Source organism: Lingula anatina, chromosome 2, assembly GCF_051362555.1.
Source record: "Lingula anatina isolate TDL-2025a chromosome 2, LinAna3.0, whole genome shotgun sequence".
Classification (NCBI taxonomy): Eukaryota; Metazoa; Brachiopoda; class Lingulata; order Lingulida; family Lingulidae; genus Lingula; species Lingula anatina.
The window spans coordinates 33340874-33352116 of NC_141768.1; the positions used below are offsets into that span (position 1 = coordinate 33340874).

General features: G+C 37.0%; 1 protein-coding gene and 1 long non-coding RNA gene across 2 annotated transcripts; both read left to right on the forward strand.

The window, feature by feature from the left end:
* The first annotated feature begins 1058 nt into the window (after window positions 1-1058).
* On the forward strand, window positions 1059-3837 carry LOC147763621 (uncharacterized). Its single transcript, XR_015333286.1, has 2 exons — window positions 1059-1120; window positions 2829-3837. It is a non-coding gene; the product is annotated as an uncharacterized LOC147763621 (long non-coding RNA).
* A 2249-nt stretch (window positions 3838-6086) lies between these two features.
* Window positions 6087-11239, forward strand: LOC106167323 (uncharacterized). Its single transcript, XM_087004624.1, has 9 exons — window positions 6087-6252; window positions 6490-6526; window positions 6911-7107; window positions 7346-7500; window positions 7892-8052; window positions 8255-8336; window positions 8548-8743; window positions 8990-9122; window positions 9636-11239. Exons 1-9 carry the CDS (start codon window positions 6202-6204, stop codon window positions 9845-9847), a joined length of 1224 nt encoding a protein of 407 aa, XP_086860750.1. The 5' UTR covers window positions 6087-6201; the 3' UTR covers window positions 9848-11239.
* Window positions 11240-11243: the final 4 nt, after the last annotated feature.

The window sequence follows — 11243 nt, forward strand, 5'->3', positions numbered from 1 at the left end:
GATTTAAATGCCGGTCACACCTGTCAAAAAGTAAACACCGGTTGTGCGCATCCAGCTGAAAATTTTGAGGACAAGTAATTTGATTGTTGTTGTTGTTGCAGTAGTAATTCAGGTATGAGCTCAGTTGTAAAAACATGTTAGTGCTGCTTTTTTAATTCTAAATTTTATTCAGAAATCATTTACTGTTTAAACAGATATCGAGTCCCGGATTATTCCAGAAAAAACTCTATTTAAATAACTTTTTTGTTGAGGTGACTGTATAAACAATGGACCCATATGATAAAAGGATCAGCTTTTAATGTATGTTCAATTAAAAAATATTGAATCCCGTGAACTGGTTAAAATTTTGCACTCTGATAAACAAGCAATTAAAACTCATAGAATTTAAATACCTTATTGAGCTCTTGATTATGTATATAAAGTGTTTTACTACACACTCCTCAATAAGACCATGCGCTATTTTGGACGTCATCCATACTCTTCAGTCATTGTTATTTATTTATTTATTTATTTATTTATTTATTTATTTATTTATTCAGTAGTTCTACGTTGTTTATGAAGTTGAAGAAGGTCTTAGCATTTTCATCATTATTTGAAAATCAATAGATTTTAAACTGATCTTTAATCATTGGTAAAATATACAGTTAAAGACACGGCGAGCCTTTCAATAAACAGAAACAAAATATATGATTTAGAATGTAAATAGGCCTAGTAATGCAATTTTTATTCAGTCAGAAATTCTAAATTAGCCATGCCTCACGCTTTCCTACCACTAAGCCATCGCCGTGTAAATCGGTCTATCAATTTCGCAAAACACGTTTTTTAATTTTCATATTCAGATCCTTTTCAGAATGGATACCGAATATTTTTTTTCAAGACATAAAAACCCGCGAAGATGCCTCTTATTTTTGGGTTATTCTTTTCCTTTCAGTCATGAGAACTCTTTATCGATTAAAAAAGAAATATACATATAGTTAGATAGCCTTATGATATAGCTGCGCTAGTTGAGATGGGGAGTTAGTTCATACTCTTCTCTGTCGCAATTTCTGTATTGTTTACAGTTGCTATGTGCAGAAAGCGTGCAGCTGAGCTGTCGTGATTTGAGGTGTCGGGTGACCAGGTAAGCTATCCGATATTAATCTGCTCATAAAAGATGATGTTTCTATCAAAGTAAACCACAAGATCCACGGTTTAATATTGACGATGTCTGAGATTTGTGTTTAGAAATTATCATGGCGTTAATTCATTACGTATGCGATATATAGGGTCTAATCGTATACCTAAACTTCAAAGAAAGGACGCATTTATTAATACGTCCGCTTTAACAAGTTTTGACAGAATTATATATCTTTTTTATACTCCCAAGCCTTTAATGAGCTGCTAATAGATAGATGTTAATATAATAAAAATGTTGGGAGAGAGACTCCTTCCCTCCCACCCAAACAAGTAAAGATACGTATACTGTGTGCTCTGTATCGCAAGTGACCGACTTTGCATTCAAATTATGGTAGATCAAAGCATATCTTCATAATAGTTGAAGCAAAATTACAAACCCGTCTTATGCACAGCCTGGATGAAATGCGCTGATATGATACTCAAACTAATAAACCTGCATGTAGATGTTAGTTAATTATTGGAGACAGCCTGGGAAGGAAATGGACGGAGACATGGATTGATAGCGGAGACATGAATAACAAAACAACTACGGTGTGTGTGTGGGGAGGGGGGGGGGGGGAGGGGGGATTCGAAACTCGTTTCTTTTCATATTTATTCATATTCTGAATTATTCTGCCGATGGATTTCGTTTATTTCATCGTGATCTTTTAAAAATTACTTTTTTATGCTCCTGACAATTTTTTTTAGCAGTTTATATTGCGAGGATTGTAACTGAGTCCATTTTATTACCTCCGCCAAGGAAGTTGTTTTCACCCCTGTTTGTTTGTCTGTCATCAACATAACTCAAAAAGTTAAGGACCAAGGAACAGATGATTAGTTTCAGATTGATTAGTTTCAATAATCAATCAATAATCAATAATAAAAAATATCGAAAATTTAGGGGTGAAACGGCATTGGGTGGAGACTTTGCTGCCTTGACGGAGGTCTGCGCTCTCGGAGTGCTTTTCTAGTTAATCTATTAAATTATCTAATTTGACCAAAAAGCTAAGGAAAGAAATTGAAGATTGCATCACAATATGATTGAAATATGAAAAAGACACAATAAGCTCGGTGGTTATGTGGTTTTTTGACAATACGAAATGCATGCTAGAATTTACATATTAAAGGTAACCTACACGGGGTTTTCCAGCCAAAATCGATTTTTCTCGAGGGAAAAAAACTTAATTTCTCCTATTCACGTTTCATTGCTGCACCCGCCCCTACACTTCAGTTCGATACTTTACATTTCTACATAATGAATTCTATACGAAACAAAATTAAATGTTTTCCTGACATTTCACAAGAAAATAACGACTCCAGGAACCTCTACTGGACGTGTTTTATCTGAGTTAGGAAATATAAATAACTTCGAAGGAAAATTTCTTTTTAAACGCGCACTGGTTTAGTAGGCCAATAGCTATAAATTTTATGCGAATATGTGGAAGAAAATTTTTATTATTATTATTATTTCAAGCTGGTGCTTCTTTTGAAGCATGATATTTTAATAAATTAATATACGCTTATTAGACTTTAATATTAATAATATTAACAAGTTTTCAGTGAGAAAAAGTAACATTTATTTACCGATATCATATTTTATCAATAAAGATGAAGAGGTTCACGCTGAGTCTTTCATGAAGAAATAATATCTTACATGTTTTTTTTTTCTGTAGCATAACACCCTCTAGATATGACGTCAACTTATCTCAGCTGGAGTAACCACAGATGGCGCCAGCAGCCAGAGGTAGATCGACTCCAACGTCACAGATTCGTTCAGCCCCACTCTGGCCGTCTGCCGAGTCTCAGCCCCTGGCAAATAGGAGACATGCACTACCAGATCGACCGCGGGGAGAAAGAAAGGGCCACTAAGAATCTGTTTAATGCCAAGGCTGGACTCCCGCTCTGGCTCCTAAGGGAGCGAGAATTAACACACATCCGGGCCCCTGAAGGTCATGAACTTTACAGCCACTCCCTCTCAGGGCACAACAACCCGAAGTTTTCCATTAATTCTGGACGTGAACTACCACAACTTAGTCCTTATAGAAACAGCTCATTTAGGACATTAGAATCTCAGAAAGCGTTGCTCAAACATAAGTATGTCTCGCAGGAAAGGCGGAGAATGGCTGTAAGGGGGACCTATTGTTAATGCGTGACGTCATCTGGATCGTACATTATTCATTTTACGTCATTTTATGACGTCATCATGAACAAACTGAAAGTGCTCATTTTTATACCATTTGGCTTGCATTAACCCATGGTGGTCGTATTTGAGGTACTCTAATATAGCCACATAACTCGGGCCAATCACATCTGCAGGTACCCCGGTGCGACACCACAAACACTGTGTGAAGGATGTAAAATTAAGGGAGAACTACGCAGTTTTAGTCCTTGTATTGGTTACATTGAAATAACCGTTCTAGAGGGGGCGACATTTCAGCTTTCCAGAGACCCAAGACGAAAAAATTAACTCAGTTTACTGGGATATGTATAGTTGTGAGAACTGTGCTGTGATTAACTAGAGACAAACGCCCAACGGATATTCAACCTGAAAAGTCCAATCTTAAGTATCTTTGATACAGTATGTTTGTGCTTTTTAAATTAAAATTACATTAAAATTGTTCAAATACGTCTTTTGCATACATCGTTTTATGGCCTTTCAATATAAACATGCTTTCAAACACACTTTTTGAGTTTTTTGATGCCTTTGTTATAATTTTTACATCGTTCAGTACATGAAAAAAATCAATCCAGGTATGGATGATAATGCTGAAGTTTTCTTCTGTGGAGTAATAGAAACTTTAAAAATCTATTCATTTCTTCTATGAAAAAATGATGTGCAAAATAAACGATTGAAAATGGATATAGGACCTTAACTGAAAACAATTATAATAACAAGTTTATTATTAAGCTTCATATATAGCAAAAGTGCGTCACTACGAGATAAACCGTGAGAATCACTTGACACTAGCGTAACCTGACTGTGATCCAAACGTGACCTCTCCGTACTCCCCGTAGCATAATATACTTTTGAGAACATGTCCCCTCGACACATAACGCCATCCCTGATAATGTAGGTTTGATTTAATAAAAGAATATAATGTGTGCATTCTACTACTACAAGCACAGTGGTATACTCTGGCTGTTACCGTCACCTGGTTGGTTTTACTACATCGGAATATTTTAACTTTTTTACCTACGCATATCTTTACGTTTTAGAAATCAAATCAAAATCAGACATGAAAGTTCGTTTCTTCGCGTTTATTGGGAAGAGATGGGGTATCAGTTCTTTCTATCAATTAGATAGCACATTTCCGGAGCTATGTTTGTTACTAGAGCTACGCATGGGAAAATACGCCTGTCTCCTTAGTGGGAAACCGCCCTATATGTACACTGAATCAAAATTAAATCACTTTTTATCACCTAATTATTTTATATTACGCTATTTATAAGTGAATTTAGGCAATTGAAGTTATTGAAATTGTTCACAATTTTACATACTCTTTAATCGCGAAATTAACAACCCGACTTCAAGCAACTGTATAAAAAGTGCTGCAATACCGAGGAATATACGAATATCTATGACACATAATTCATATTCATGTTTAATGACATAATAGAGTGGCCTCAATAAACCCCGGAGTTACCAAGTCAAAGGAAAGTTAATGTCAAAGGTGCAGGTATGTAAAATACTTCATAGCCCTAGGGACCGCAGTCTCAGCCAAGTAAAAGATGCCGTTTTTTGGTGGTTCGGGCACTGATTAGTTCTCTAGGGGTTAATTATCCCAGGTAATTAATGCATGTAATGCCGGTATCCGTGGTTGGTTTAAACGAAGAGGTAAACAGCGAAAAGACGGTCTTTTCATTGCTCAGTCGGTATGTGTGGATGGACGGATTGAAACAGGTAACTTTGAACAGTTTATCTTATTTCCGTCCTTAAATATCATTTATCGACTCATTTGTAGCGTTCTAGATATAACTTCTATTTAAATGGGGCAACTCTTACATTTGAAAGGTTTTAATGAACTTTCTTCAGATGCTCCATTCAGATCAGTTAAATTTGTTTGAAAATCGATTTATCGTTCTGAATCAGATGTAAGGAAGTTTTAGATACTTCTTTCTATATGTTCTGTGTATGCGGCGTATCCAGGTAGTCATGGATCTCAGTCATTACTGATTTATAGCCACAACTGACTGATTTTGTATCATTTCAATGCGAGGGTAAGGCATATGCATCATGCATGTAAGAAGTCTTTCTGTCTATAAATCTTTCTTTCAGTTCAGTCGGTTGGTTCTAATGGTGTTTTACGTTGTTTGCAAACTATTCGAAACCATGGCGCGAGGAGATATACTTGTAACTGCATTCACAGCTATATTGTTGGTAAGAATTATCATTTCTCGAGGAATGTGCTCGTTTATTTCGAATATGGTCAAGCAGTGTGTTAATAGTTGGTGCTTGTGTGTGCGTGTTTATGGCAGTGTATATGGCACTGTTAAACATGGTAGATCTATTCTATCTGATTGCATTATCCAGAAACTCTAGGTTTGAAATTCTGGGAATACATAAATAAGATTATGGTAACCATGTACGACAGCCAACAACATTACGAAAACAATCACTGTATGTATTTGATATGGGGATGACCGTGGCGGTGACTAGCGCTTATTGATGGATTTGGTGCTGCTGTTGGTGTGCGATACGTTTTCTCTTTTTTATTTAAGCAAAACCAAACCGTCTTTTTGTGCTTTTTGGTAGATCTGTAGAACTTAACTGCTTTTTCAACATAACCTTCACCCAAGCAATTTTACCTTTGCGTAGGATCAACACATGTTTAACACCATGCGAAAAGTGTACACTTTCCCCTGCTATTTGACTGCAGTTTATGTTTGTCTATTCATTCAAAATATTGGGAAAAAACTAAACCACATTCCTCTCCCTTTCTCTCTTTTATTTTATAATGAGGGATACGCTAAGCATCCTATGGATTTTAAGCAAATTTTCAGTAATACAAATTATGTTTGAGAGGTTTTGTGTCTCTGTTGCAACAGATGATGTGGACAAGTCGCGCCACGGAAGTCGATGTTGGAACCGCGCGTAAGGTAAGTTACAAAGGATTTACCTACAGTTTAATCATTTTATGTTTTATATAGTAGCTTGACAATCCATGTACCTGTGCCTTTCCTTGCATAATGAATGTCGGCCTATCTGTCCCGCTTTTTTCAACTACTTGCCTTCGGTGCTTCCCTTCAGTATTTCCCACATCGATGTATGTATCAGCGCTAGCAGCGACACAATTGAATACCTCATGTCTTATTCCTTAGTATTCGTCTTTGTAGCTATGCCAAGCTGGGGCAGAAGTCATTGCACCGAGAGGTAAGTGATCAATTTTTTCATTTCTGTACTTTTTATAAGATTTTCATGTTAATATTAGCACTAGAGACGGTGCTTGACAGTTCTTGCATGATACGTGTTCTAGATTTAGCCTGAAATACGATACGATATTATTGTGCAAGAATTCAACCAGCTAAATTATCTTTTAAATTTTATGACGTCTCTCTTTCTCCCCCGCCTCTCTCTCTCTCTCTCTCTCTCTCTCTCTGTGCGCGCGCCCACATTTTCGATACTTTCATAATGACGTTGAAGTAAAATATATCAAGTAGATCGTTGTCTAAATCAAAGAAATCGAAAATACAATGATCCCGCCTTACCCTAGCCCCACAAAACATAAGAAGGATATGTATTTGTTTATGCTTGCAGCCTCGTTTTCCTGTTCACGCAATCCGGACGAGCTAGTAGTGTCAGTGACGGACAGCGAGGACGTGACCATCCGCGCCGTGTACGTGCAGGGAAAACGATCCATAGAGAACTGCGTAGCCAAGGAAGGGAATGGCTCAATCTATAACCCGCATAAACTGGTCCTGAACGCTTCCTTTCAGAACGAGTGTGGCATCATGGTAAGGGTTTTTAACATTTTTATTATTTTTTTAACTATCGTCACGGCATTAATTATCTATTTGAAATCTAGGGTGGATGTTCTGTTATATGAATAGCGACTCTTGTACGACGATTAACTCTTTTAAGTTAAACACTTTTTTAAAAATTGTATTAGGTATAATCAGATATGACAGCACAGGGGGCTAAACCTGCATTGCTTTAGTCCTTTTCTTTAACCAAGCTATACTGTTTCCACAGGGTGACGGCATGCCTGAAACCCCATACACAGTTACCGTCCTCGCGGTCCGCAGTCCGAAGATAGAGACATCGCACGACTACGCCTTTCTGCTCTCCTGTGAAACCGTGACAACCACACAGACCGTGATGAGGGAAGGAATGTCCATACAGAGGCTGTAAGTACTGCAAAGAACAAAAAATTGCATTTTGTGTAACAGCATTGTGTTTGGTGTGGCACCATTGTGTTTGGTGTGACTGAGTGGTGTAGAAGTCGGGTGTTTGCTGCGCAAGTGCGAGTGGATTTTTTTCGATGATTCAATTATTTCTTGGCAAATTCCACCCTCCTCTTAAAAAAAAGTTTTTTTTTTGCTGTACTGAAGTATAAATAAAGCGGCCTGTAGTAGACGCTTAGGAGTAGTTTTCATCCTCTCCCATTCAGCTCTTAATCAGTCTTCCACGAGAAAGAAAGAAAAAGTCAAATGTCAATTTTGTGTAGAGATTTTATAAATAGAAACTAACACACTAATCAAACTCATACATATTCATAAGTTAAAATAATTATTTTAGGCAATATATCCAAGAGGCAGCTAATAAAATCTCAGAGCAGGTGAAGATGGATCTGGTAGACATGACAGTTAACGCAAGCGGTCTTCCCTTTGATGAACCTGTCATCTCCTGTGTTATGGGACGACCAGTGGCTATACGCATCACACTAACGCCCTCTGGTAGTAGGTATATTATTATGTTATATAGAAAGTGGCGCCAATTGCCCGTATGATCACAAAATGAACACACAAAATCATTTTTTTATTTATTGCCTCCATATTTCAGCTATCGCATTACAGATAATTACCCCGTTTTTCGTAAAAGGTTATTCCGATCACCAACGTTCTCTTGAAAATGTTTTTCGTTATTGCGTGCTTTTTGCAGATGCCAAAGGTATCCACCCCATCAGCTGCGTTATAGCCCCAAGTATCTCCAAGCGGTCATATCTACAGCTGCTTCAAAATAGGTAAACAATGCAGACATACATCGATCTCCCACTCATTACTCAATCACAGATATCACTAGGTTTAACAAAAGGGCAAGCCTCTTACATTAACATATAATAACCAACTCAATGTCAAAATGATAAAAAGAAAGAAAGAAAGAAAGTGAGGTTCTTCACATTGAAACAAAATACGCGTCACCAACTAAAAACTCAATTGTTCTTTTCCTTTTAGCTGCCCTATTACAGACAATCCACCAGCAGCTGTACTTGTGACAGGGTTTTCTCAGCATCACACGGATCCAACCCTAGATGGAGCCATCATACAGTCAGGCACGTTTGAATGTTTTCGGTTCCCAGATGTAAACACGCTGCATATCGAATGCGAGGTGGACTTTTGTCCAGATGCAGAAAATCTAAAATGTACCCATGTAAGAAATATTTTTTATTTGTTTTATTTGCTTTTTTTTTCATTTATTTATTTTAATGTGTATATTTACCGGATTTATGGTATCATTTATTACTTAGAAAAATTAACGCAGACCATGTTTAGAGTGGTATGCATTAAACAGTAGGTCACGATAGTGATATGATAGTCACCGGTTAGTGATATCATTATCCAGTAAAAAAAGGATAGTTTTGTGTTGGAAATAATAATAAAAAATTTCACGAATTAGGCGCCGGACTGCCCTTTTGAGGCTGCAGTTAGTCGTCGGCGTAGGTCAGCTACTAACTACACTGACCACTCCACCATTGGTGCTACCATCCTGGTTCAGACTCTTCCCGAAGTCCTACACTCAGGAAAATCAGGTGCATTATCTTTGTTATTTTATGTTTAATATGGCAAAATAATAATTAAAAAATCAAAAACCAGCTGTGCTTTTTAAATTCACATGGTTAGCGCTAGACTTCAGATTAAGGCATATAAAAGTGTTCATTTGGAAAGTTGCCAACTGTTGTTGGGGGTGCATTCTTAGTGGGGGGGGGGGGGGGGGGGGGGGGGGGGGGGGGGGGGGGGGGAGTGGATATGAACACAAACCAGAAATTTGATTAACAAAATACATAGAAGCATTTTACGGGACATATTGGTAATATATGTGACTTCAGTTTTCAGTTCTATTGATAAATTCCTACGGATTATCTTGTAAGGATGACTGCTTTTATTTGCCAATTTCTGGGATCATAGAGAGGTGCATAAAAAAGTTGAAAATTAAACTGAGAAAACTAAACTATTTGAGCAACAGTATAGTATCTTTATTATTGACATTTTTTATATTCTCATAAGAAACAAACCTGTTTAACAACCCCTGTGTTCTTTTCCAGACTCGGGAGCAGTTGAGAGTAGCATTAGAAGTTGTATACAGAACATAGGTTTCATGGTGTTACTGGTGATCTTGGTGGTGCTGTGCGTGGTGTCAGTCTGCGTGACAGCTGTGTTCTGTTGGAGGGCGTGGCGTTATTCTATAACTGACCAATCAAATTTGGAGAGAAGAAAGAAACTGGAGCGGGAAGGGATTGCTAACATCGCCTTCTAAACAGTCTCAGTATAATATTATCTGTTATCATAAATTGAACTGACGTACTCCCTCTCTTTAAGAAGTTACTTTAAGGAACTGTTTGTGGGATTTTGTCGGAAAAAAAACATCCCCATCGACAATATCAATATACCTTTTAAACATCACTGCATCAAGGTAAAGTGTACACGGGAGCAAAAACACTACATGAAACAGGTTATCGATACTTTTCTTTCAATGCCCAATCTAAATTTTCCTCTATACATTCAAAACACTTTAGGGGCTATTGGACCGCATTCTTAAAATCATTTATTATATATGAATTGTCTCGACGGAAACTTAATACTATTTTCGCCAATAGATTTCTCCTCTTGATCTTGAATGTCGATATTTTTACTTTTGGTGTCAAAGGTGACATATTTAGGTCGTGGAACGGTAAACCATCATGGAACTAAATTTGTTTAAATCTAAAACATCACTAACTTTGGTAGTACACGATTTTAAAAAAGAAATCAAGAATACAACATCCCACAAACGGTCTAATTCAGATTTTCATTGTGCGATAAGTGTTCTTCGATAATCTCTCACGGAGAATGAAGGACAGAGATTCGAACCCCATCTGTGTAAATGTGCTTAGGAATCACTCCCATTTAGATTGCTATTTCAAGTTTTGAATACTTTACAGCCATTTTTGAAATCAATTATTGTTATCGGTTAACTTTTAAGATGTTGAAATATATATGCATATTTGTCAGCGATTGTTACAATTAATTGCCCGCATATATCCTAATGGTCAAGTCGTTAATAACAACACGCAGTATTTCAGTTATGTCAGTTTTGCCTAATGCGGTCTTTGGCATAGACTCTTGATTTCAACCTTCTTTATATGAAATATAAACCATGAATAAGAGCGTCATCATAATGCACAGTGTATAACGTGCAAAATAATAAAAAGATTGCATTTAAGGGTCCGTCTTCAGGGGTGAGGCTTAAAACCTATATAGGATAAACTGAGAATAGTGAATACGTTTTTTTTCTTTTTTTTGTGCCAGAGAGACGAACTTCCATTAAGTGAACAAGAGTCCAATATCAACAAATTGGTAATTGGTTTTTAATATAATGAAAGATGCTATTCATCTTCGTATTTTTACGGAGACTCCATTGTGTAGTTCATGTTTAGTTGTTCTAATGAGACATTTAATAAACACAGCTTATATCCAACTGTGACGTACGTTTTTCACTGGAGGGTGGGCAGTATTTCTGACAGCTTGTATTCTTGCATAAAGGGGAGTCGACATTGTCTTACCAGAACGAAGTTCACTTCTTCAGTCTCTTTCATGTCCCATAAAAACTTCCTTTTCAAAAAAGAGTTATCTAATATTACGCCAGACCGACACTGTTTAACAAAGTGATATAA

Excerpts from the sequence above, each read along its gene's own strand:
- LOC106167323 (XM_087004624.1), top strand. The coding sequence starts at position 6,202 with ATGATGTGGACAAGTCGCGCCACGGAAGTCGATGTTGGAACCGCGCGT. Across the intron at positions 6,527-6,910 it reads AGAAGTCATTGCACCGAGAG|CCTCGTTTTCCTGTTCACGC; the intron begins GTAAGTGATCAA and ends TTATGCTTGCAG. Across the intron at positions 7,108-7,345 it reads AGAACGAGTGTGGCATCATG|GGTGACGGCATGCCTGAAAC; the intron begins GTAAGGGTTTTT and ends CTGTTTCCACAG.